At 44.1% G+C, this 27,961-nt stretch overlaps 1 protein-coding gene across 1 annotated transcript in view; it reads left to right on the forward strand.

Moving 5' to 3' along the window:
- TMEM144 (transmembrane protein 144) overlaps nt 1-26,796 on the forward strand; it is a 34,292-nt gene extending 7,496 nt beyond the window's left edge. Inside the window, exons 5-12 of the mRNA XM_073576585.1 lie at nt 2,361-2,441; nt 11,278-11,359; nt 14,105-14,178; nt 16,639-16,757; nt 17,614-17,733; nt 22,663-22,760; nt 24,428-24,481; nt 25,929-26,796. Of these exons, the coding sequence (XP_073432686.1) occupies nt 2,361-2,441; nt 11,278-11,359; nt 14,105-14,178; nt 16,639-16,757; nt 17,614-17,733; nt 22,663-22,760; nt 24,428-24,481; nt 25,929-26,012 (712 nt within the window). The 3' untranslated portion in view covers nt 26,013-26,796. The remainder of the gene's footprint in view (nt 1-2,360; nt 2,442-11,277; nt 11,360-14,104; nt 14,179-16,638; nt 16,758-17,613; nt 17,734-22,662; nt 22,761-24,427; nt 24,482-25,928) is intronic.
- Nucleotides 26,797-27,961: the final 1,165 nt, after the last annotated feature.

Raw genomic sequence — 27,961 nt, forward strand, 5'->3', positions numbered from 1 at the left:
CTCTCTTCTTTGACCTCTCTACCCCATGTGCTATCCCCCTTGTCTGCTGTCTCTCTCCTTCCTGTGCTGTGTTCTCCCCTCATGTGCTGTCCCGTTTGAGCTGTCTCCCCTCTGCGCTCTGTCTCTCTCACCCCTGTGTCTGACCGTGTACAGAACATACCACAGCTCCTGGGCAGGGGAGGAAGCAAAAGACAATACTGACATTACAGCAGGAGATCACAGAGGATACATTTTGTGAGGTAAAATATTGTTTAAAAACAGTCAGTGAAATATTTTACCCCTCAAAATGTATCCTCTGTGATCCCCTGCTGTAATGTCAGTATTGTCTTTTGCTTCTTCCCCTGCCCAGGAGATGTGGCATGCTCCGTACACGGTCAGACACAGACAATTTTTAAAATGAACTGTGAGAGTGAGTGGGGTCCGTACAGAGTGTGTGTCCCTATATGGCAGTCTGTGAACTTCCTCTGCTTGGAATTCTGGGATACGGTGACATCTGGACAGAACAGGAAATGAAAACATTACAAGGCATCTATATAAATAGATTATAACTCCATTATTATTATTATGCATTTATATAGCGCCATTTATTCCATGGCGCTTTACATGTGAAAAGGGGAAATACAGACAAGTATAATAAACATGTGTAAGACAAGGGACACACAAGTACATAAGGAGAGGGGACCCTGCCCGCGAGGGCTCACAGTCTACAGGGATGGATGAGGATACAGTAGGGGAGGGTAGAGCAGGTCGGGCGGTGGTTCAGTAGACTGAGGATCACTGCAGGCTTTAGGCTTGTCGGAGCAGGTGGGTCTTCAGGTTCTTCTTGAAGGTTTCCATTCCATCAAAGTGGGTTCTGACTCAACAACTCCGACTCCACAGCCCTGTCATAAAGTCACGTTTTCCCAAAATGTTACGAATGGAAATTGTCTTGACTCTCGAAAAGCAATACTTTATACAACCTTGTCAGAAAAAAAAATATAAAAGGCTATAGCTCTTAGAAGATGGTGATGTAAAAATCTAAGGATTTTTCCTAAAGTAATAGAAAAGATAATTCAGCTCCACGGTAATTCTTCTTTATTGGTGCAGATTGGAAACACATTAATCAGCTAGACTTTGCTTTTCCTAAAGTGCCTGTATTATGCAAAAGTAGTAAAACAAAGAAAACTATATCAAATATATATTACAGTAATCGTTCCATGACCTTAAAATAAGGATGTTGTTGTTTTTTGTTTTTTTTCTTCTTCAAGGTGAACATCACAATATTTAAAGAAGCACTCTCATCAAAGTTTTTATTCTCTAAAAATATATTGTAATCATCATATTATATGACATTGTGTACATACTATTGCTAATGTTACTCTTTCTACCCAGCTACTACTTCTCTTTTCTCTGCTATTTGTAGAAACAAAGTCTCTCTTCTCTGCATGAGTCATCCCCCTCTTAAACTCCTGACCATACAGGGGAAATTGACCTCCTGTTCCTACATGGCGCTTAGAAGGATTCAGCTAGTCAGTTTTTAATCACGTTTTGTCATAGAGCTAATGGGAAAGAAAATAATTAACTGGGTAGAAAGGCAAAAAGAGCAATTGTAAGTACATAGTGCTATGTAATATGATGACTGAAGTATAATAAGAGGGTAAATAATTTGATGGGAAGGCTTTTTTAAATGTTAAAAAAACAAATCATGTCATTACAGGGAACTTGTCACCATGAAAATGTATTTTAATCTATTAGCACCATGTTATAGAGCAGTAAAAGCTGAGCAGACTGAAATATAGGTTTGATAGACAAGATTCAGTATAGCCTGTGTTTTCCTCATTTAATCCTGTGCTCTTTCTGGGTTTATTGGTCCAGTGAGCGGTCCTATCAGTGACTCAGAAATTTCTTTGTGTAAGTGTACATAGACAGGGAGCGATCAGTCACTGATAGGACCCGCCCACTGGACCGAAAATCCCAAAAAGAGCAGAGTTTAAATGATAAAAACACAGATTATACTAAATCTTTTCTCTCAAAATTATATATCAATGCACTCCGCTCCCCCTGCTCTATAACATGCTGCCTGCAGATTGGACGACAATTTCATTGTGACATGTTCCCTTTAAGGCCAAAATAGCCCGGTCCATCCCACCCCTGGTAGAAAAAAAATTGGAGACAACAAGCTTGTACTCACATCCGCAACAACTAAGCTGTTCTCCTGAGATGCGGCCGGACAGATGCTTTGATGCCATAAAACCGCGTGTAAACCACAAGTCTCAGGATGCACGTCTCCAGAGACATTGACACTGGGCCAGTACGGAACTGCTTCATGCTGCTGGAGCGTTACAGTGCCGGGGGCAAATGACAGGACTTTATATTTACAGGTTTGGACTGTTTGGAATAAATCCTGAAGAGGTGGAAAGGCCGTACTTGAATTATGCAGGAGCCGGTCTCTCGGCATTAAGGTATTTTCTGTTGTTTTTCTTGTTTCTGTTGTTGCTTTATATCAGTGTGTGTGCAGTGTGACTGTGATTCACTCAGGGTATTGGTAAGTAAAAATGTCACAATGGCTCTATTACGTTAACATGAATGTTTTACTCTTCGCCACGACAGCACCCACTTGGAGAGAGGGATCCGCCCATAGGAACAGGAAACCTACAGAGATAAAAGAGGGCGGTCCATCTCTCCCCCTCAGTTGGTTTCCTGTTCCTAAACGGAACCGCAGGATACGCTACAGACTTACCTGGGCCAAGGAACCGCCTGTGCAGTATCTGCGAGAACGGCAGGGTTCCGGCTTCAGAAGCAGCGACGGGGGAGTGCTGGAATCCGGCTCCCTCCTCGGCTGGCAGGAACGGAGATGCAGAAACGCCGGTACCGGGTGGCGCCGACCGGGAGTTCCTCTGCGTAGAACATGACACCGGCGGGGAATCCATTCCGGTCCATGTGGGGGCGCAGGAACCGGAGAGAAACGGCAACCTCCGGCGTTCCTATGGGGCTTCAGCGTCTAGGAGGACGCACATTCAGCAGCAGGAAGTGGTAAGAAGGAACTTCCGGGTTACCAGAGGTTCCTCGGCTCACAGCGCACGCGCAGCTGGGCGGCACCACAGAGTAAGAGGCGCTCCCCGCCCCCTCCAGGAAAAAAAAAAAAAAAAATGATCGCCTGCAGAGCACGGGCGGCTGGAATCAGCGCTGAAGCGCTTGCTAATAGCCGCAAATAGGCGCACCTGGAGGGGGGAGGTACCAGGTATGAAGGAGCTTACAAAAGGCATGGGGCGAAGGAATTTGGCGTGCAATCATGTCTTCACCAAGGCAGGACACGCATCCCCAGGCAAGCGATACAGCAGCAGCCAAGGACCACGCAAGACAGGGTTCCTCGGACCGCAGCCACAGAAGCCACGCCAACAAGCCTCCTTCTCAGCCTCCTGAGCCGGTACCTACAGCTTCACTGGGTGAGTGGACGACGCTCTGCCTATCAAGCTGTTAAAATGTCTCTCTCTCTCTCTACTTCTCTCCCCTCTGGCATCATATCTCAGACTAAGAGGAAGGAAAAATCAAAAAATAAAGTGTGCCCTGTGTGCATGTCCGCTACCGGACTCTTACACAAAAAGGCTGTGTAAAAGATGCATTAATGAAACGGCAAAACAGGCATCAACATCAGCCGTAGATATAAGGGCCATAATTAGGGAAGAACTACAGGCCCTAAACCAGAACAGGCCCTCTAATATCGAAACTACCAAACCAGCGGTTGTAGAAACCGATGAAGGCGAAGTAGTCTCAGATAGTTCCAACGCATCCACATCAGCATCCTCCTCAGATATGGAGGGCCGTTGCTGTTTTCCTTTAGATCATATGGATAATCTAGTTAAATCTGTGAGGAATACAATGGGATGCACAGACACAAAGGAGCCGCAAACGACTCAAGAAATCATGTTTGCAGGTCTGACAGACAAAAAGAGGAGAGTTTTTCCAGTTATTCCAGCAATAAAAGCGCTGGTTAAGAAAGAATGGGAGAGACAGGACCAGAGAGGGTATCTTCCCTCAACCTCAAAAAGAAGGTACCCCTTTGACGACGAAGAGTTGTCGACATGGGGTAAGGTCCCGAAGGTAGATGCGGCAGTGGCCTCCGCCTCAAAGCAAACGATCTTACCAGTGGAGGACACGGGCAGTTTAAAAGACCCACTTGACCGCAAAGCTGACGCCTCTTTGAAGAGGGCATGGGAAGCAGCTACCGGCACATTTAAACCGGCAATAGCTAGTACTTGCACAGCTCGTTCTATGCTGGTCTGGATTGATCAACTAGACCAGCAAATAGACCAGAAGATCTCCAGAGACAAACTGCGAGCCGCCATACCACTAATCCGTGGCGCAGCAGCATATATAGCGGATGCTTCGGCTGATTCCTTACGTATGGCAGCCAGAACAGCGGGGTTGGCTAATAACGCCAGGCGTAGCCTGTGGCTTAAAAGCTGGAGAGGTGACACCCAGTCCAAAGCAAAGCTGTGTACCATTCCTTGCGAGGGTGAGTTCTTATTTGGAAGAGCCTTAGATGAAATCCTTACGAAGGCAAAAGAAAGGAAAAAAGGATTCCCTAACCCTCCTCTCCCATTTTATAGGAGGGCGTTTAGGAGAAGACCCTTTGGCCGGGGAAGACCAGCAGAAAATCAAAACCGCTGGGCCACAAAGGAAGGAAAAGGCAAAGGTGCCATGTTTAGGGGATCTTCCTTCCGCAGGGGCAGGAACTGAGGAGCCAGTCCCTCCAGTAGGAGGGAGGCTAAAAAAAATTTTCCGACAATGGGAGAAAATTACAGCTAGCCCTTGGGTCCTAGGCATTATCAAAGACGGGTTAAAATTAAGATTCCATCATGTACCCCGTAATTCTTTGATCATAACATCCTTCAGCTCACCAATCCAACAGCAGGCCCTGGAAGCTGAGATTCGGAATTTACTGGACAAAAGAGTTTTGGTCCATGTGCCTCAGGGGCAAGAAGGCAGAGGATTTTACTCCCCTCTCTTTCTGATATCCAAACCAGACGGATCATTCCGGACAATAATCAACTTGAAAAAATTAAATTCATTCATAATAAATCCTAAATTTAAGATGGAATCCATAAGATCCACGATTAAGCTCCTCTTCCCCAATTGTATGATGGCAGGCTTGGATCTGAAGGATGCTTATTATCATATTCCCATCCATTCCAGATATCAGAAATACCTCAGAGTGGCGGTCCTCCTCGATGACAAGATACAGCATCTCCAGTTCACGGCCATGCCATTCGGCATTTCCATTTCACCACGAGTATTTACAAAGGTGATGCTGGAAGTGATGGCTTTTTTACGCCAAAAGGACACACTAATAGTACCCTATCTGGATGATTTTCTGATAGTGGGAAATTCAATCCGACAATGTAGCGATCGAGTTGCTGATACAATCTTGTCCTTGCATGCCCTAGGGTGGATAATGAACTTCAAAAAGTCCAGAATCGAGCCGCAGTCTGTTCAGTCCTTCTTGGGCCTCGAGCTAGACTCCATAAGCCAAAGGTGTCTGTTGTCGCAGGTAAAAATTTCAGCAATTAAAAAGGTTAGGAGGGCGATACGTTGGCCACACATATCTTTAAGGGAAGCAATGTCCCTCCTGGGATCCCCTACTGCCTGCATCCCGGCAGTTCAGTGGGCCCAGTTCCACACGAGGACGCTACAATACCAAATTCTTTTAGAGGAGTCCCGTGATCGAGGGAATCTGATAAAGAAAATCACGCTGTCCCAGGAGGTCCTAACCTCCCTTGCGTGGTGGCTAAAGGGCGATAACCTAACGGTGGGAGTACCTTGGGTTATAACACCCTCCCATATAATTATCACGGACGTTAGCCCCACAGGATGGGGAGCCCATATGGGGAATAATTTTGCCCAAGGCCTATGGGATATAGGCGAAGATAAGGATTCGTCAAATTTAAAAGAACTAAAGGCAGTTTATCATGCATTATTTCACTTTCTTCCACAGTTACAAGGGGAGGACGTGAGAATCCTTTCGGACAACACCACCGTAGTCGCATATCTGAACAGACAAGGCGGAACTCGATCGGTCACCTTAATGTCTTCCGCAAGAAGAATTTTATCCCTAGCAGAAGAACATTTGTTGTCTCTCTCAGCCCTCCACATAAGGGGAAGAGACAATGTAGAGGCAGATTTCCTAAGCCGCCATACACTGCGGCAAGGGAAGTGGTGTCTAAACCGGGAAATATTCACACACATCGTGTCACTTTGGGGTCTTCCCCAAATAGATCTCTTCGCCACCAAAAAGAACAGGCAAGTGCGAAGGTTCGCCTCTCTAAATATGTCAGACAGTCCGGAAATTCTGGATGCCCTCCAGGCCCCGTGGCAATTCAAACTGGCATATGCGTTCCCACTAATCATACTACTACCGCAGGTGATCAGGAAAATCAGAGCAGAAGAAGCACGGATAATCCTAATAGCACCATTCTGGCCCAGGAGGCCGTGGTTTTCATGCCTACAAGCGATGTCAGTGACAGACCCGTGGGTGCTTCCCTCAACCCCCAGGCTTCTCTCACAGGGGCCTTTCTTCCATCCTCAAGTGGACAGTCTCCACTTGACGGCCTGGAACTTGAAAGGGAAATGTTGAGATCAAGAGTATTCTCGGAGGGACTAGTCAATACACTCCTACAAAGTCGGAAAATAACAACGACAAGAATTTACACCAGAGTATGGAGAAAATTCCTAGAGTCCCACACAGGCCCTGAGTCTGGAGAAATCCCGATTACGGCGATCCTAGAATTCCTACAGAAAGGAAAGGAATTAGTGCTAGCTGTCAACACACTAAAAGTCCAGGTGTCAGCTCTAGGGGCCCTCTATAGCTATATTGTGGCAGGCAATAAATGGATAAGCAGATTCATCTCGGCCTGTGAGCGGAGCGAGCCAGTACACATACCTAGAGTTCCTCCTTGGGATCTGAACCTGGTTCTGGAGGCCTTAACACGTCCGCCCTTTGAACCCTTAGATTCAATATCCCTTAAACACCTATCCTTCAAAACAGCACTGCTAGTTGCACTAACCTCAGCCAGAAGAGTTAGCGACATACAAGCACTTTCAATAGAACCCCCTTTTCTAGTGACATTCCAGGATCAGCTAATACTAAAACCAGATCCCTCATACTTACCAAAAGTAGCAGGGAAATTTCATAGGTTACAAGAAATCCATCTCCCTTCTTTCTTTAGTAACCCTTCTACTCCAGAGGAAGAAAGATTCCATACACTAGACGTTAGAAGAGCAGTATTACAATACATTGAGAGGTCTAGCAGCTGGAGGAAGAGTAGGGCTCTATTTGTTTCCTTTCAGGGCCAAAAGAAGGGATGTGAAGTCACATGGGGTACCCTGTCTCAATGGATCAGAGACGCGATTAGGCTGGCATACTCAGAGAGCAATGAGAATCCTCCGGAGGGTATCAAAGCACATTCCGCCAGATCTATGGCTTCCTCTTGGGCAGAAAGGGGAGACGTCGCAATCGAGTCTATATGTAAGGCTGCAACTTGGTCTGCGCCCTCTACCTTTTATAACCACTATAGACTTGATTTATCATGCTCATCCGACCTAGCCTTTGGTAGAGCGGTCCTCGGCACGGTGGTCCCTCCCAGGTGAAGGTCTCTGAAAGTCTCTCCAAGTGGGTGCTGTCGTGAAGAGTAAAAAGCCGGATTACTTACCGGTAATGCTCTTTTAATGAGTCCACGACAGCACCCGTTCACTAACCCTCCCTAGAAGTTAACATAATGTATATACACCACCTTAGTTGTAAAGTTAATAAATTTAGAATATTTGATAATAAAATGGCCTAATAATTGGCGGTCCTCCGGGTACTCTGAAATCCAACTGAGGGGGAGAGGTGGACCGCCCTCTTTTATCTCTGTAGGTTTCCTGTTCCTATGGGCGGATCCCTCTCTCCAAGTGGGTGCTGTCGTGGACTCATTAAAAGAGCATTACCGGTAAGTAATCCGGCTTTTCCCTTGAATACTGTAATTTCTTTTATATAGTTTTTACCATTCAGTGCATTGTTGAATATATCTATATCAATGGATTTATAGTTTCATCTCTGTTTTGTTTTTAATGGTGATATCCAAAACCCTGGAGCCATCACTAGAAAAACTGAAATCGGCACGAAATTTGGACCTAAAATTGAGATGATACAAAGTGAACTGTGTAATCTATGCTATGGCCAATAAGTATATACTAAGGAATATCACGCAGGCCTAAAAGTTCTATGTATAACATCAGGATAGTTTCCAACCCATTATTAAATCTGCCTCTGATGATGATAAGCTATTAATTTTACCATACATCATTGGAGTATACCAAAGTACATAGGCCCCAATTCATTAAGATTGGTTTTGTACACCCAATCTCAATGAAAGTGCCTGATGGAGTAAGAAGCACACACCACTTCATGATTCAAGCGTCATAATTAAGTGACCTAGATCATAACACTGTGCATGGACTGGCCAGCAGCTCTCCCTACCCGAGTGTGACAGCTGCATAGCAATACATTAACCTGTCACGCTTGGGTCAGTAGAGCTACTGGCCAGTCCGTGCATTGCAATCCGATCTTGTTCCCATTTATACGGCCATTTGCCTGCACCCTTAAGGTGTTTTACAACACTTTAATGAATCGAGCAGTAAAGTTTAGAGGTAAATTGTTCAGTTAGCATCTGCCATGCCAAAGATGTCCTCTACCCCTCTGTAAAGATCTATATCCAGGCTAAGCAACCTTCTGCCCTCTACCTGTAGTCAATTTTTCTATCTGCATATGATATTTCAGGGGTCAACAACCTACTTCATCCCAGTGGTTGTGAAACTACAACTGTCAGCATTCTGTCTGCAGCTGTAAGGTCATTCCCTGGAATTGTAGTTTTACAGGATAGTACCATATACATATAGATGGAAAAAATGTGATTGTCATCACCAAAAGTATAAAAGTTTTAGTGCTTAAAGGAATTGTTCAGCCTTGGGCTACAAGTCTGCAGTCTCTCTGTGACTGCAGATTTGTGAATCCTCACATTGCGTGCACTGCGCAGTGTTAGGATTCTCCACTACCTTTAGCTGGCAGTCATTGACCGCAAGTATGCGATTTGCATACTTCTGACCACATTTCAACTAGACGCGTCCGGCATCAGTCATTACACTTTCGTTGAGCAAGGCCGTACACTTCTAGTTGGCATGTGCCCGCCTGTGTGTAAATCACACACGTGCGGTCATGTGCCCTCTGCTTCTGGCACTAGAGAATCCTCACAGCTTGTTATGCCTACCATGTGAGGATTCACAATTCTGCAGTCACATGGAGTGAATCAGTCTTATAACCTGAGGCCGGATAACCCCTTTAAAGTGATCCCGTCAGATGCCTCACTTTTGCCGACCATTGCTGTGGTATATGAATCTAGATTTCTTTCATCTGATGTGCTAACCAATGCTGCAGTTTTTGCCTAATATGCCTGTATTCCACTGAATCGCCCATGCTAATGAGGCAGCACCAATCCTGCCTGGGTCTCTCCCACAGATTTGGAACTTGTAATCATTTCTCCGTGGCCATGATTGACAGCCTGCAAACAATACTTGTTATGCCAAAACCGCATTGTCAGTACATGCCCAGAAAGGACTAGTCTGGGGTAACACATGTAAGGCGGCCAGGGTTGTAGTCGTGGAAAAGAGCTGTAGTGTTCCCACACCCAGGCGCCCTACAGATGAAGTACAAAGTCCTTTCTGTTGTGTGTCTGTGTGTAAGGTGTGCAGCAGAGTACTCACTTCAGTTGCTGGAGTCCCCTCGGTCTCTGTTACTCCAGCTTTGTGTTTCCAGGTTCCATAAAACACTGCAGAGTCAGTTCAACTTTAATGATAACATGGGCACTCATAACTTTGGGAGCACAATTCACACAGAGCCGCATATTCTGCACCTTCCCTGCCTTCCATGCAGACTCCATTCTTTCTGTATCCTCTCTTTCTGTTCTCCCAGCAATCCCTTCCGTCTCTGTGGACAATCCATGTCCCATCTGTACTTCCTGCATCACCAGCCCCTCGTCCGTTTCCATTAGGGAAAGGTGCCAGGAATGCCATATCAGCTGCTCCCGCCCTGGTCTTAGACCCTGAGTCCTTCTTGAGGATGATTCTGTTGAGCTGGTGCCCGACTGCATTAATCTCCGCTTGGGGCCCCTTACTGCAGTAGCAGACTTATCCCCACAGCCATCTGTCATCCGTGTCACTATTCCCCGCAACTCACCCTGGGCAGGCTGCCTGGGCTTCTGCCTCTAATCAGGAAGTATTCTGATTATACTTCTCTGCTCTGTGCTGTTCTTCCCATTTAGTTAACCCCTGTGCTGCCTATCTCCTATTCTCTATCTCTAATGTGCCCCACTCGATTCTACCCCACTATGATCCTAAAGTATCTAACATCCTATTCAAGCCCTAATCCTATAGCAGTACATGACATCACAATATATAAACATTACATATCACATCAATAACAATGAGGTGCTGCATGTAACCGTCCGAACAGCGTCCAGGAGAGAGAAGGCATACGAGGATCCCCGCCACCTCCTTACACATACTCCTGCTGGACTAGTCCTGCCTCATTAGCATTTGTGATGCTGGGGCACATGACTCCAGCTCTCAAGCAAGTCACACCCCCAAAAATATTTGTGCCACTTGGCTGCGACTTGCTGTCACTTGTTGCCATTTTAGAGACGTGATCTTGCTGTATTGACCTCTATGGCAAGTGTTTCTCAGGCAACAGAAAATCCAACTTGTTTGGAAAGATTTGTAACTCTGTGTCACAGTCGCTGGAGGTTACAGGTCACAATGCGATGATGTAGGAAATCATTAGAGGTGATCTCGCAGTTCCACCTCAAATGGCACATGACACATCGCCGTGTAGCCCTGTCCTAAAAGTGCAATCTCCGAAGTCTACGGCGTTAGCACCTAAAAAGCCTTACCAGATTAATGAAACCCACATCCATACCACTACAGTAGCGGAGGGGGAATTCGCTCTGACATTAGATGGACAGATGATGTGGACAAAATATCTGTCCATGATTCTACCATTATCTCATGTGCCATGATCTTATGTGCCAGGAGTACCGTGTGTTAAAGGGGTGTGCACACATTATACCTTAAATTCTTGGAAATCAGTAAAAAAAAAAAAAAAAAAAAAGGTCCCTCTACAGATAAAAATTGTGGCTATTTAAAAGTGTGAAATGTGTTTGCTTAATTCGGGTTGATTTAATTGTAACATTTGAATTTGCTTTTTAGTGCAATTATTTTTCTGTTTGTGAAAACTGAAGTAAAAAGTGTTACCCCAGAATCCGAAACCACCCCACTTCTAAGGAATAGTGTACGTATGCTATAAACACCCTTCTGTTACAGCCCTTTGTCGCAGAACAGCTGCCACTTCTCTTTTCCGTATTGCTGTACAAATGTATTATTTATCTGGTTGAGGCAGAGTAAAGGTTTTAGCAAAAAAGGGAGATCTTTATAACATTTCTTTATCACTTTTTAGGAAAGTCTACTGCTGCAGCTAAGAATTTTGGTCTTTTCTAGGGCCCATTGACATTATTCGAATGAAGCGATGTTGTGCACACGCTCCATTCATTGAATGTGGGGCTGACACTGAAAGCCGAATGGTGCACTCCTCTGTCTCTGCTGGCACGCTCCACTGTCTCTACTGGCACGCTCCACTGTCTCTACTGGCACGCTCCACTGTCTGCTGGGGCGCTCTCCACTGTCTGCTGGGGCGCGCTCCACTGTCTGCTGGGGCGCGCTCCACTGTCTGCTGGGGCGCGCTCCACTGTCTGCTGGGGCGCGCGCCACTGTCTGCTGGGGCGCGCTCCACTGTCTGCTGGGGCGCGCTCCGCTGTGTCTGCTGGGGCGCGCTCCACTGTGTCTGCTGGGGCGCGCTCCACTGTGTCTGCTGGGGCGCGCTCCACTGTGTCTGCTGGGGCGCGCTCCACTGTGTCTGCTGGGGCGCGCTCCACTGTGTCTGCTGGGGCGCGCTCCACTGTGTCTGCTGGGGCGCGCTCCACTGTGTCTGCTGGGGCGCGCTCCACTGTGTCTGCTGGGGCGCGCTCCACTGTGTCTGCTGGGGCGCGCTCCACTGTGTCTGCTGGGGCGCGCTCCACTGTGTCTGCTGGGGCGCGCTCCACTGTGTCTGCTGGGGCGCGCTCCACTGTGTCTGCTGGGGCGCGCTCCACTGTGTCTGCTGGGGCGCGCTCCACTGTCTGCTGGGGCGCGCTCCACTGTGTCTGCTGGGGCGCGCTCCACTGTGTCTGCTGGGGCGCGCTCCACTGTGTCTGCTGGGGCGCGCTCCACTGTGTCTGCTGGGGCGCGCTCCACTGTCTGCTGGGGCGCGCTCCACTGTGTCTGCTGGGGCGCGCTCCACTGTGTCTGCTGGGGCGCGCTCCACTGTGTCTGCTGGGGCGCGCTCCACTGTGTCTGCTGGGGCGCGCTCCACTGTGTCTGCTGGGGCGCGCTCCACTGTGTCTGCTGGGGCGCGCTCCACTGTGTCTGCTGGGGCGCGCTCCACTGTGTCTGCTGGGGCGCGCTCCACTGTGTCTGCTGGGGCGCGCTCCACTGTGTCTGCTGGGGCGCGCTCCACTGTGTCTGCTGGGGCGCGCTCCACTGTGTCTGCTGGGGCGCGCTCCACTGTGTCTGCTGGGGCGCGCTCCACTGTGTCTGCTGGGGCGCGCTCCACTGTGTCTGCTGGGGCGCGCTCCACTGTGTCTGCTGGGGCGCGCTCCACTGTCTCTGCTGGGGCGCGCTCCACTGTCTGTCAGTTAAAGATCAGTAGTGCACATGTATTACCACTGCTGTAGTCACGCGGGGGGACACAGGGCCCTCCAATCTCATGGATCATGGGACACTTGATGAGTTTTAATGCTACATATTTTTTCTGTGCCAAAAATTCAGTATTTTCCAGTTCCAGCAAAGTGGATGAGCTTTCTCGAAGTCTTATAACCAGAGAGCTTTGTTTTTTGTTTTTTTGTTTGTTTTTTAATCGAAATACATACTGGCCTGCGATGCATGTTTGAAATGCCCAGCATGCCAATTTCTATTGTGGGTACGTTGATTTTTATGTGTGGATTTTCCCCATAGAATTGCATTAGATGCAGAAAATCCACAAGCAAAAACGCATATGCATTTTTGGCTAGTTTCTACACGTAATCCACAAACGTCTGTACCTATAACATTTTGTCAAATCCCAATAACAGGAAGTATCAAAAACAAAGTAATTTTATTTGAAACATGACTTGCCAAAAAGAGACAAAAATTGCAGTGTTAAAAATGTATGTGAAAAGCGCAAGTAGACTAATTTATGAAATTAGTGCAGAAAACCTGCAACATCAAATACTCATTGTGGGAAGAAAGGCTTAGTGACCATTCTTATCACCTATTCTGCAGATCAATATCAGAATCGTGAGGATCCAACTTTTACCTTCTACATCGATCAAAGGGCTGCTGTACTTTTGCAAGTGCCGTAGCCTCTATATTCTTTGTGTTGTGCCATCCACTTGCACACAGTTTACTGTTGCTGCGTTCTCCCCTTAGAGTGAATGGGACAATGCTTCAGTACCCTGCACCATCGAGAACACACTATATTGAAGTGGCTGCGGGACCTACAGATGGCTGATCAGTAGGGATGTTGAGAGTCCGATCGCCACCAAATGACAGCCTAATGATATACCATCAGTGTTCTACATCTGGAAATTGACTTTAATGTACTTTGGGGTTTCAGATTCCCACGTTTGTGACACAGAAAAAAGCATTCTTGTTCAAAACTAATCTTGAAAGCCTCCTGCTCCACAACTGAGGGTTTGTTACAGTGTGCTTGCGGTATCATTGGGGTGACCCCCACAGACACGATCTATGTTGCTGTGAATACTTTGCAGAAAAAGCCAAATTGTGTTGAATTTAAATAGAACATGTATTGTAGATAGTTCCTTACAATATATGTCGCCTTCTTCTTTGACAAATCTAGAATGTATTGATTATGCTATGAAGACATTAATTTTGTAAGTCATCAAGAAATTTATATTTCCCTTTTTTTTTTTTCATTTACATCTGATTTTTTTTTATTCTGCAGATTAACACTCAGGATGACGCTGTTACCGATTCATCATGGGTGGACCAATTATCACCTTTACAAAGGCGTATAATGTAAGCAGAGCGTGTTCATTAAAAAAAGCAAATCAGCAGCATATTCAGATGTACAATAGCCGAGCTGTAAAGAGATGGCCGCCTCCGACTGTTGTGCCACGACCAGTTCTACATGTCTGAGTTACAGTGGGGAAAAAAAGTATTTAGTCAGTCAGCAATAGTGCAAGTTCCACCACTTAAAAAGATGAGAGGCGTCTGTAATTTACATCATAGGTAGACCTCAACTATGGGAGACAAACTGAGAAAAAAAAATCCAGTAAATCACATTGTGTGTTTTTTTTTCATTTTATTTGCATATTATGGTGGAAAATAAGTATTTGGTCAGAAACAAGCAATCAAGATTTCTGGCTCTCACAGACCTGTAACTTCTTCTTTAAGAGTCTCCTCTTTCCTCCACTCATTACCTGTAGTAATGGCACCTGTTTAAACTTGTTATCAGTATAAAAAGACACCTGTGCACACCCTCAAACAGTCTGACTCCAAACTCCACTATGGTGAAGACCAAAGAGCTGTCAAAGGACACCAGAAACAAAATTGTAGCCCTGCACCAGGCTGGGAAGACTGAATCTGCAATAGCCAACCAGCTTGGAGTGAAGAAATCAACTGTGGGAGCAATAATTAGAAAATGGAAGACATACAAGACCACTGATAATCTCCCTCGATCTGGTGCTCCACGCAAAATCCCACCCTGTGGGGTCAGAATGATCACAAGAACGGTGAGCAAAAATCCCAGAACCACGCGGGGGGACCTAGTGAATGAACTGCAGAGAGCTGGGACCAATGTAACAAGGCCAACCATAAGTAACACACTACGCCACCATGGACTCAGATCCTGCAGTGCCAGACGTGTCCCACTGCTTAAGCCTGTACATGTCCGGGCCCGTCTGAAGTTTGCTAGAGAGCATTTGGATGATCCAGAGGAGTTTTGGGAGAATGTCCTATGGTCTGATGAAACCAAACTGGAACTGTTTGGTATAAACACAACTTGTCGTGTTTGGAGGAAAAAGAATACTGAGTTGCATCCATCAAACACCATACCTACTGTAAAGCATGGTGGTGGAAACATCATGCTTTGGGGCTGTTTCTCTGCAAAGGGGCCAGGTCGACTGATCCGGGTACATGAAAGAATGAATGGGGCCATGTATCGTGAGAATTTGAGTGCAAACCTCCTTCCATCAGCAAGGGCATTGAAGATGAAACGTGGCTGGGTCTTTCAACATGACAATGATCCAAAGCACACCGCCAGGGCAACGAAGGCGTGGCTTCGTAAGAAGCATTTCAAGGTCCTGGAGTGGCCTAGCCAGTCTCCAGATCTCAACCCTATAGAAAACCTTTGGAGGGAGTTGAAAGTCCGTGTTGCCAAGCGAAAAGCCAAAAACATCACTGCTCTAGAGGAGATCTGCATGGAGGAATGGGCCAACATACCAACAACAGTGTGTGGCAACCTTGTGAAGACTTACAGAAAACATTTGACCTCTGTCATTGCCAACAAAGGATATATCACAAAGTATTGAGATGAAATTTTGTTTCTGACCAAATACTTATTTTCCACCATAATATGCAAATAAAATGAAAAAAAAACAGACAATGTGATTTTCTGGAATTTTTTTTCTCAGTTTGTCTCCCATAGTTGAGGTCTACCTATGATGTAAATTACAGACGCCTCTCATCTTTTTAAGTGGTGGAACTTGCACTATTGCTGACTGACTAAATACTTTTTTTCCCCACTGTATATGGATTGGAATGACCCCACAGATTAGTCATCCAGTAATCTGCTCACTATGACTGCACAACATATTGTTACTGACAGTCTTAATATTAGATGGTGAACATACCGCTTCTCGAAAGGGATAAAGCATACTGATCATCAGGCCACGGGGTTTGATTACACATGCAGTTTTTGTGGCAGTCTTTCTTTTTTTGGATCTATATTGCTTTTAAAGCTGTTGTCCTTTTTCAGAAAAGTTTGTCTTATAAGTGCCCTTAGAAGTTAAACTTCTGTTACCCTGCCCGGGCCTCATGCCTCATCTTGATGGCTGCTCCCGGTGTCTGTTATTGTCTGCATCAACATGCTGCAGGAAACTGAACTTAACGGCTCTGCCGATGTAGAAGTCACGAGCCGCTCAGACGCTGACGACACATGAACAGCGCTGCCGACAACTGAGATCAACGTCTCTGAGCGGCTTGTACCGTCTACATCAGCAGAGCAAATAAAATAACATTTTCTGCAGCGCTGCAGACAACATCAGACACTGGGAGCAGCCACGGAGACTCCGGCTTATACCTGCGCAGTTTTTTTATTTACTGTATTTTTTTAAACTACTAAAGCAACTGTACAGGAAAAAATGTTTTGAAAGGGAACAGTTCATTTAATGCAGTTTGCTAATATGAGCCAAGATGCTCCCAAGTATTTTTGAATTTAACAGTAAGATGCCTAATTTTCCTTTTTGCCTGTAACAGAGGGTCATTAATGGCGGTAGGAGCCGGAGTTCTCTATGGATCCAGCTTTGTTCCAGTTCTTTACATCAAAGACCACAGTATGAACAATGAGAGTATATATGCTGGATCAAGTCAGTTTGGTAAGAGAAATGTAAATCAGAATTGGTATATGTTTAGAGTAACCCAACTTGGCACTGTGAATGGATTTTCCTGTTTTTTTAATAAGTCCCTCAACCTGAAAGAAGTTAAAAAAGATCAACTTAGTAACTTCCATGTATTTTTCTGTTATTGCTGCTTTTGCTGTCAAAAGAAACAGTGACCCCATAATTCACATATATTTATGGTGATACCAAATTTAAGTAGGGCACATACCCCTCCTTGAGTTTCCCCTTTTGATGAACAGAGCATAGTGCAGATAGGGAATAGACTGTACAAAATAAACGAGCTTCAGTTCCCAGAGCAAGGCATCTGTGCCGAACTTGTAATGAGTAATGGCCAGTATTCAGACTTTCGTCTATGCCGATTTTTTTATTTTTTATTCTTTTTTTTTTTTACAGGGGTATGGTACCCAGGACCTGGAGGACAGTCTCCTCTCCTCCACACCGTGGGTACCAACCGCACATGAGACGCTTAACTTCCCGCATGGTGGGCATAGCCACATGCGGGAAGTAAGCGATTCTCATGCATTCCTATGAGTGCGGAATCGCGGCAATTCTTTGCGATTCTGCACAAAAGAATGAGCATGCTGCGATTTTTTCCGCGATGCGTTTCCGCCGCGGAAAAAAACGCAGCATTAGCACAGCATGTGCGGAATGCCATAGGAATGCATGGGGGGCGTTCTGTACACGATTTTTAAACGTTTTTGCGCCGAAAATCGCGGCAAAAACGCTTAAAAATCGCTACGTGGGCACACAGCCTAACACTTTTTTTTGCTTTCATTTGCTAAATTTAAAATGGAAATATTGGGAAGTGGCTTAAGTAAGGTTTCTCTTTCAGATCTTGATTATGTGTTTGCACACTTCAGTGGGATATTCATCACCGGCACAGTATACTTCCTTATTTACTGTGCTGTAATGAAGAACCATCCCAAAGTCTACCCAGAAGCGATACTGCCTGGTAAGTTTGCTCAAGGACACAAGTCTGCATGTAGTCCACTAGTCATTATTCTCAAGGACCATTACTACTCAACATGTACTTTTAATAAATATTAGTCATTTGCGCTAATTAAAAATATAAATAATTAATGACCACCGATATCTTTAAACATTGGGCTGATGCGCAAGTAAGAGACAAGAAATGTGAATCAGTAATAGGGGGAACTGATACCTGGACCCCACAAGCAGAAGACAGAGAAGGCTTATTGCAGTCACTACTTTCATGATTGTTTTCTACACGTAGCTCTATGACAAATCGCATGATCGCTATGTACTGACTAGAGAAAGAGCTTCTTGTGTGTTAGGTTCCCTAGTTCATCACGGAGACTTCATTCCCCTGCAACAAGGGCTAACATGTAATGAGTAAACTAGACGTGAGCAATATAAAACTACATAAAAAATTAACATTTTCCCTAAAATTTCAGGCCTACCATTATCTGAAAAGCCAACATACCCCTTGCTGGGTCGTATGTTCCCAGTTTCCTCAGCACCTTGGCACTAAACACTGTCAGGAATGTGAGATCTCCTATTTCTAAGAGAACTGTGTGTGTGGGTGTCTGTGTACATATATTATACAATGGGTGAAACAAGTATTGAACACATCATCACCAATTTTTTAAGTGACTATATTTCTTTTTTGAATCAGATCTTTTTTATTAAACATTCAGGAATCAATACAGAAAGAATATGACATCTTATATAGCTAGTAAAATTTACATTGAGAGCAAATATTATTTAAAGGGTAAAACTCTTCCTGTGTAAGAATAAATAAAAAGAAATCTCAAAACACAGATATTTGCATAAAATTGAGCCTATAAACAACATGGCTCCACAAATAAACAAAAATCAAAATTATACAACAGTGCCTCATTTCAGCGGGAAAACCATCCCCGCCAGCCGCGCCACTCCGCATCATATTTCGCCCCCCCCGCCCCCCACGGATATCAGGTCCAATCCACCCCAGCTCCCTCCCACCGCGCCACTCAAAATCTACTTCACCACAAAGGGCACTAGACTTTATTTTCACCCCCCAAGCATCCCCTCATCGCAAGCACAACAGCAACTGGTCCAACATCGCATCCCGTACCAGTGCGCCCGAGGGGAGACCCGGTGACTCCATCCATGGCTGCCAAATTTTGTAAAACTTTCTTAATGCATTTCTTTTTAAATAAGCCCCCCTTTCCAATCTGATGACATTATTTAGTTTATTTTTAAGCTCTGACAATGTTGGTGGCATAGGATCCAACCAATGATATGCAAGTATCTTTCTTGCCTGATACAGGATGCGTGCTATTCCCAGGGCCACTGCAGAGTCCGGGTCAACCCCCTCCTCCCACAAATTCAACAAACATAGACGAGGTGACGGTCGTATTGTGATATGGTATACTTGGGCTATGAGTCCCAGGGTCTGCCTCCAGAAATCCCCAATGTGCCCGCACTCCCACATAACATGTATCAAGTGGGCATCATCCTGCCCACACCTAACACATTGTGTATTGGGCCTAAGTCCCATTTTAAATAATAAGCTGGGTGTTTTATATACCCTGTGAATGAGATATATTTGCGAAAGCCGCTGGCACTCAGAAACCGCCATTTTAGGGACCTGTTCTAGAATATCGGACCACTGGTCCTCCGTCAGGGGGCCAACGTCCCATTCCCACTTATTCTTAGCAGCAGTCAGTGGATATGTCTCCAGATGGGCAGGTAATAATCTTTTATATAATTCAGAGATAAGTCCCCTAGAAGACTCAGATGTAAGTAGCATATGTAGTGTTTGATTATGTGTCACTATCACCGGATTTGTCCTTCTCTGTTTTTCCAATGCATGTCTTAGCTGTAAGTACTGATAAAAGAAGACGTGCGGGAGGTGAAATTCTGTTCTCAATTGTTCAAAACTCTTAAGAGTATTATTTTGCAAAATTTGTGACACCAGATAAATCCCTTTATCTTCCCATCTTCCGAACCCCACCAGCTTTTTGATCTCTTGCAAATCCGGATTTCGCCACAATGGCCACAATTCCGTAGGCCCATTTATCTTCAAAAGAGACTTACCCCTATCCCACACCTTGAAAATCATAGCCAACGTGGGGTATCGTGCCCCATTTATCTGCCGTCTTCCCACCTCCAACCGGCACCCTGGATATTTCCATACCGATCCTTCCCTCACAATATCACCACCATTGTCACACGCCCCGTCTCTACCCCAACCCTTAAGATGTTGCATCTGGGAGGCTATAAAGTATATGAATGGGTTTGGCACCGCCAATCCTCCCTCCTCCTTCCCTCGCTGCAGTATCTCCAAGCGAATCCTAGCCTGTTTTTTCTTCCAAATTAATTCCCGGAATAATGTATTTATTTTTGCAAAAAAGTCCCTACAGATCCACACCGGAGAATTATGTATCAAATATAATAATTGTGGCATCATTACCATTTTGATTAAGTTAGATCTACCAATATTCGACAACGGCAGGCGACACCAAGTATGTACTTTTGCTCTAAATCGCTGCAACAGGGGCTCCAGATTCAGAGCCCGAAAATCCTTCGGGGCAGGACTAACAATTATACCCAGATACTTAAACCTCCGAACTACAGGGACCGGTATCTGCAAATCTGAGAAATCCGCCGGGAGAGGGTCTATCGGCATTAAAGCTGATTTGGACCAATTAATCCGAAGACCAGACCTCAGCCCAAATTCTCCAATGACCTCCATTGCTGGCAAAATCGAGGAATGTACCTTATCTAAATATAGAAGTAAATCATCCGCGTACAATGATATCCTCAACTCCACAGTTCCACATCTGAATCCCATTATTTCTCTGGACTTCCGAATTGCAACTGCCAATGGCTCCACCGCAGTAGCAAATAGCAAGGGCGAGAGCGGGCAAGTGACTATATTTCTAAAGCTGCTATTGACATGAAATTCTCATCAGATGTCAGTAACAATCCATCCAATCCCCAGAGGCAAAGAAATCAAAGAATAGATGTCCATAACTTAATTTATATGTAATAAGGAGAAGTGACACAGATAAAAAAAAGTATTGAAGACAGGAAGAAAGAAAGGTGCAAAAACCATGGAAAGTCATGACACCAGCTAAAATCTATTAGTAAGTAGAAAGAAATCCTGCCATTTAGTGAAAAATATCAGCTGGTTCAACTGATGACATATAAAAAGGTGTCTTGTTACCAAGGTGCCACACAACAAATATCTCATGTTGGATAAAACCAGTGAGCTGTCTCAACACCTTGGCAACCTTATTGTTACAAAACATACTGATGGCAATAGTTGCAGAAGAATTATAAAGTACTGAAGGTTCCATTGAGCACTGTTGGGGCCATAATCTGTAAGTGGAAAGAACATCTTTTCACCATAAACCAGCCACGACCAGATGCTTCCAGCAAGATACCGCACAGAGGAGTACAAAGAATTATCAGAAGAGTTGTCCAATATCCAAGTAAAACTTGTGGAGAGCTACAGAAAGACCTGGAATCAGCAGGTACAATTATTTCAAAGAAAGTAATGCACTCAACCTTCATGGCCTGTATGCACACTCACCATGTCAGACTCAATTGCTGAGCAAAAGCATGTTCTAGCAAGTTTACATTGTGCTCAACAACATTTAGACAAGAGTGTGAAATGCTGGGAGAATATGGCCTTGACAGATGAGACCAAAATTGAACTATTTGGAAGCCATAATGAACACCATGTTTGGAGGCCAAAAGGGACTGCATATCACCCCAAAACCGCTATACCAGCGGTGAAGTTTGGATGTGAGAATATCATGGTGTGTGGCTGTTTTTCAGCATACGGTACTGGCAGACTTCATATGATTGAAAGAAGGGTGAATGGTCAAATGTACTGACATTCATGATAACAATTTGCTACTATCTGCCAAGATGATGAAAATGAAACCGAGTGTGGCCATTTCAGCAAGACAATAATCCCAAACAGCCAAGGAAACTCTCAATTGGTTTCAGAAAAAGAAAATAAAGCTGCTGGAATGAATGGCCCAGCCAATCACCTGACCTGAATCCAGCAGAAAATTTATGTAAGGAACTAAAACTCAGAACCTTCAGGATTTGAAGAATGTTTGTGTGGAAGATTGGGCCAAAGTCACACCTGAGCAATGCATGTGACAAGTTTCTCCATATAGGAGGCGTCTGGAAGCTGTCATCACCAACCCAGGCTTTTGTGCAAAGAATGAATTACATTTCAGAACACTTGTTCATTACTTACTGTGTCATTTCTCATTATTTCTCATTATTACACAGCTTAATTTTTGGACTTTTATAGTTTGATTTATTTGCCTGTGTGGATTGAACGGGTTGTTACCAACATCTGATGAGAATTTCATGTCATTATCACTTTTAGAATGGTATTCACTTAGAAAATTGTTGACATGTTCAATACTTATTTCACCCATTGCATGTGGATATAAATGTGTATAAACATATACATACATAGATATATATGTAACCATATCTATATAATATATCTAATCTAAATATTTTAGGGGAGAGTATTTGAGGGGCTTTTGGTTTTTCAGATAAAAATAGGCTGTGTAGGCTGATATATAATCTTTCAAAACTTATTTTCAAGTAAGTGTAGCCTGTTAAAATAAAGGAAGATGTAACATAAATGAAGATGTAAAACATCATTTTGATAATGTAAAAGTATAAGTTTCAAGCCCAAAGTGCTCGCCTCTCCTTGCCTATTGTGGGGGAGGAGTGCTCTGCTTATGAACTGGTTATAGTTCAAATGGAAAAGTGTATTTATATCTTCATTTATATAGTTTATGTGATACACAATGCAAGATGTCATTTAGAGCATTGCATGAAAGTTCTCTACGTATTGCACCTGAATATGAACTTAATTAGATTCTTTATATTAAAGGATTTATTTCTGGCATCCTCTGGGCAATTGCCACTTGCTGCTGGTTCCTGGCTAATAACTATCTAAGTGCCGTGGTCAGCTTCCCCATAATAACTGCGGTCAGTAGTTTCTCGATAAATATAAAGAGATTGGGTAAATCACAATGTAGAAATGTATGTCTGGTAAATGTCATCTGCCAACTACACAGTAAGCTCTGACCTTTACGTCTTATTGGCAGGGTACCTGAGTTATACTTAGTTACCTTCATGAAATTGCAGTATTTTTTTTTTTTTTTCATAAGGAGAAGTAGAAGTAATTTATTTGTAACTATTTTTAATGATGCAAGTTTTACGCAAGCTTTTCTAGTATATCATAAAATTTCATTAGATTAAAGGCAGCAATGGCCAGATTGGAGATGATGGCGTTCTTTGCTGTCTAACCCCTTAGATCCCACGGTGGATCGCATCTGTGTCATCTAAACAGTTAGACGTGGATATTGAAGTGTATTATGCACAAGCATAGCAGGAGTTCAGTTCTACACTACTTCTGACACTAATGGGTGTTCAAGGATGACAAACCTGCCCCAAACATCATTAGCATGTAAGGTGTCAAATAGCCAGGAGCAGAGTTCTTTGCAATCCCAGCCAAAGACGCCCTCTGTTAATGGCACAGACTTGGCGACTGAGTCTGCACTATCCCTGTGCATAAATGTACAGCATTACACACGAATGCTGTCATTCATAGAGCACGAAGGGGTTTGACTTGACAAAGAAGACTACCTATCACAAATCTGGAATTGCACATTTTATTTAGCAAAATAATAATCAGCCCCAGATTGGTGATTATCCAAATATTCAGTAATCTAGTAACAAAACCTCTCAGAAGTTACCCTAATGTCCCACAAAAAGGGCCAGACTTTTTTTTTTTTTTTTCTTTTATCAAAGTTGGTCCCGAACTTTAAGCTTGTTAGGGCCCTCTGTGACCCCTCTAGCAACATCTCACATTTTGAATTAGTCAAGCATTCTTGCATACTTAAAGAATTTGTCCACTACTTGGACAACTTCTTATCATACCCCTCGCTTGACCCCTATATAATAATAAAGCCTATACTCTCATCCCATGTCGGCGCCGTTCCCGCGGTGTCGTCACTGTCTCTCCCCGGTGCTCTTGTGCAGTGTTGTGACACTAACGTCCAATCAGCAGTGCAGTCAAACATTTTGCTTAAACAAGGGTTGTCCTAGTAGTGAACTACCCCTTTTAAGCTGTTACCATATGTTAACACCATTGCAGTAGTTACTCCTTGGTAACAGCTTAAAGGGGTTGTCCACTACTTGGGCATCCCTTTTTTAAATTAAGGCAACAAGCCTCCCAGGGCTCACATGACATTGTTAGGTTATCCCTGGATCCAGGCAGCTGCTACCATTAGGCTTCTGCACTCTAAATGCTTCCATTTGTCTGAGGTTCGGACAAATAAAGTGCATAGCAACCCAATAGTAGCAGAAGATAGACTACAGGGCTCACGTGACATAACCATGTCATACAGGCCCTGGAGACCCAGTGCCAACATTGCTGGCACAGCTCCTCTACGGGAGTCTTTCATTAATAGATTAGAAATTTGCCTTTATATAATCTGGGGCTGCCGCCTCTTTTATTAAGACTGGTGATGGGTCCTATTTAAGACCATTGCTCGGTGGATATGACATGAGTACTTTGCACAGTTTGTCTTTCTGAGTGATTTAGCATTTGTCTGAGCAGCTTTATGATTTCTTCTATGATGTTACCACAGGGTCCTGGGTTGATTGCTGCACTTTGGGGAGTACTAGCATTTAAAGAAATTAGGGTAAGTTAATTTGTTTTAACTCATTCACAGTTTTTACTATAGATCCAGATGTGCAGTTTTACATGTAAAGGATGTTCTTTGTACAGTATAGGCTGGGCATTTTCCAGTACACTTCTAGTTCAGTTCATCAGTTTGCAGGACATCTACAGTCATTGATTTGGAACATTCATTGTTGCCTTCCATGTTATGGACGCGCAGTTGCTCGCTATTTACAGGAACTGGTTCTTAAGGGGGCTTTACACATAGCGATATCGCTAGCAATATCGCTAAAGTGTCACCGATTTTGTGACGCAGCAGCGATATCGCTACATGTGATACTCACCTCTGACTGGCTCCCCCGCTGGTTATCGCTGATCGCGCGAGATCGTCCTGGTTCATTTCTCATCGTCGGCTTCCTGCTGGCGCCGATGAGCGAGCCATGGACGCGGGAGGAAGAAGACATCATTGCTGCGTCTGACAGGTGAGTACGACCGCCGACCGCTGCTGCATCGCTAGTGAGATCTGCCTGTTTGGCAGCTACCATCATCCTGACCGGGTTGTATCGTGGTCGGGATTGCTAGTGCATCGCTAAATGTAACGGGGCCTTTAGACTAGATTAGTCCTATGGCACATGCCGAAGAAGATCATGTCAACGAGCAGGGGCTAATGAGTGCACATATTTACCTGTAACTCTCCATCATGCGGGCATGAAAGTGATGACAGCCTGGACAAACCTGAAACGGAATGCACAAAGGGCAGATTTAACAGTTTGCGGCATGTGAAGAGATGTACGTGAATCTCACCCACTTGTTTGCTCCTGTAATCTGCTTTTAAAGGTGAAAGCCACAGCAATTCTATCCGACTTTCCACATGGGGGACGTTCACATGTACAAATATTCCCCAGAAAATTCACATTGCTTGTGTAACAGGTGGACTTTCGCCAAGTTTGCTGTGTATTTTTCCTTATGCATTGCAAAAGGGGAATCTGTGTTGAAAATCTTCAACATACAGTAATTTGACATGTTGCCAATTTTAATCTGAACCCTTGGAGATTTGTTTAGATGGGACTTGTGGTGGATATGCCATGGAACACCTGTGGTGTATCCTCCATGTGTGAGTTACATCACCGTTATCGGAGCTCTTGCCATGCCCCTGTGGGGTCCCCATGATCCGGACTGATTCTTATCTAATTAACCCTGCTATTTTATGTCGGCATGCAGAGGTTTTGAAAACTGTTGAGCACTGATATGGATTGTATGTTGTAACATTGTCAACATTTTATTTTATGCCAGAAATGAGCTATACTTAATGACACCTTAAAGAGTTGTACCACTACGCTTACATTGAGGCCCTATAATTGGTCCTTTAATACTGCTTAAACACCATGTAACAAGTTTTTGTGTAGTATGTTTATAGATTAGATGTAAGTTATATTTGTCATTAACATTTGTTTGTTTGTTTTTTTTAGGGAATGAAAAACTATTTGTTGCTGATACTGGCGTTCTGTATTGTATTATCAGGTTCTCTCCTGACAGCTTTTTCTAAGACATGATTTGGCCACTAGGTGGTGCTGCTCGTGTCTTTGTGTTATCTGCACATACAAAATTGTGATTGGGGAACACCACACCATGTCTATTTTTATGTCTATTTTTTTCTACGATATTACACTTTAAATGATACTGTTCTTATTTTTGCTGCTGAATATTGCAAATATTGACATTTTTATGCTGCTTTTCTTTCCCTAGGATGTAGCGTCTAAACATGTCTGCGTTTACAGGACTTTTATATGGGTCACATTCACACACATCTGAAAGTGCAATTATTAAAATCAGCGGGAGATCACATCCACTTGGAAGTGACATTGCTCCGCTGAACCCTTTTTTATGGCTTTACTTGGATGCAGTCAATGACTGATGATTTAATACCTCTGTAAATTATGAATATTAGCAATATTGACTTTGATTTCTTATCACACTGGAAATCTCGAATAGTGGAATCTGATGAAAGTATTGACTGCCTCGCCTGCTTCTTACAATATCTCCTTACTGAGAACCTACAAATGTATCTTTACGATTAGTTCATTTGTTTGGTAGTAAATGCATTGTAAGAGATGGGATGTGAGGGGGCCGCGTAGTACCTGGAGGGAGCATGCTGTATGTGGCATTTTCCTTATTACCGCTGAACATTCAAGGAATGAAAAAAGGCCAACTACTGCGGAGCAATGTGCTATTGGCAATGAGATGTTATTTATTTCAGGTTTTATGTTAAATGTATTTTTTTTATTTTAATTTTTCATCTCACGATTTAAATTAAAACAACAAATCCTGCAAACTTCACCTGGCCATTAGACCTAACGTACGACTCCTACTTCCTATTAGGCAAATGTACATTAACAGCAGTAGACTATCTCAGCTCCTAGTCTGAATATGTTCCTATAAGTGCAAAGGTCATTGTGAAGAAAGAGGGAGCAGGGGAGCTGTGCCTCGGCCTCTTGTGAATGGTGGATCCTGTGTTATGCACTGCATAGAAAGGTGTTAGCAGTCATTGTAATCCTGTCTGTGTTAGGCCGGGATCACACATGCGAGGAATATGGACGAGTCTCGCACGTCAATACCCGGCACTGCTGCTGGCACTCGGATCAGAGCGTGCGGCCGCATAGCAATACATGCAGCTGAATTCTTCGCTCCCGAGTGCTGGCGGCAGTGCCGGGTATTAACATGCGAGACCCCTCCATATTTCTCGCATGTGTGATCCCGGCCTTAGACTAAATTGTTTGCTGTGCAGAATAGGAATTATTAGTCTACTATTGAGCCCAGAGGTGTGAAAATTGACTTAATTTTGTTTGTATAGGTAAATGGACATCGAAGGAAAAAAAAATAGAATTTTCTTCTAAATACAACTTGCATAAATACCCAACAGAGAAAGAAGAGGACTTTGAGTCTAAGTTAAATAGTAAAAAATAAGTAAACTTTGTTCAAAAATGGTGAACACACATATGTTAAAATGCATGAAAAAGATTTTTTAAGCAGGAAAATGTAAATAAAGGTGAAAGTCAGTGACAAGTAAACCCAAAAGATAAGGCGAGTCACAAGCACAACACTGGAGCACACAGGATCTGTTTATAAGAATAGACAAGTATCCTGTTAAGCTAGCCGTCCCCGGCTAAATAATGAAGGATTTGGGTGCAAATGCATGTAGTATGTCTCATACCATGTAGGTCTATTAAAGAGTAGAGAGAAGATCGGTGTCCAGACGCCTCCTACAAAAACAATATAATAGAAACGTATACGGGTGCAAATGGTCTCCAATAAGAATCCCTGCACTGTGGCCACAGTATAACGGCTCCACATCCGCTCTTCAAGACCACTTAGAAATAAGTGAATGGACAGTAATGAAACTGACCCTTACTGCACGTATACCCCCAATAATTAAAATACAAGTCAAGTGGGACTGGAAGCATGAAAATCACAATTCAATAATTACCCATGGCTGCCCGCAAAC

This window comes from Dendrobates tinctorius, unplaced genomic scaffold, assembly GCF_039654945.1.
Source record: "Dendrobates tinctorius isolate UK_male_01 unplaced genomic scaffold, ASM3965494v1 ptg000008l, whole genome shotgun sequence".
NCBI lineage: Eukaryota > Metazoa > Chordata > Amphibia > Anura > Dendrobatidae > Dendrobates > Dendrobates tinctorius.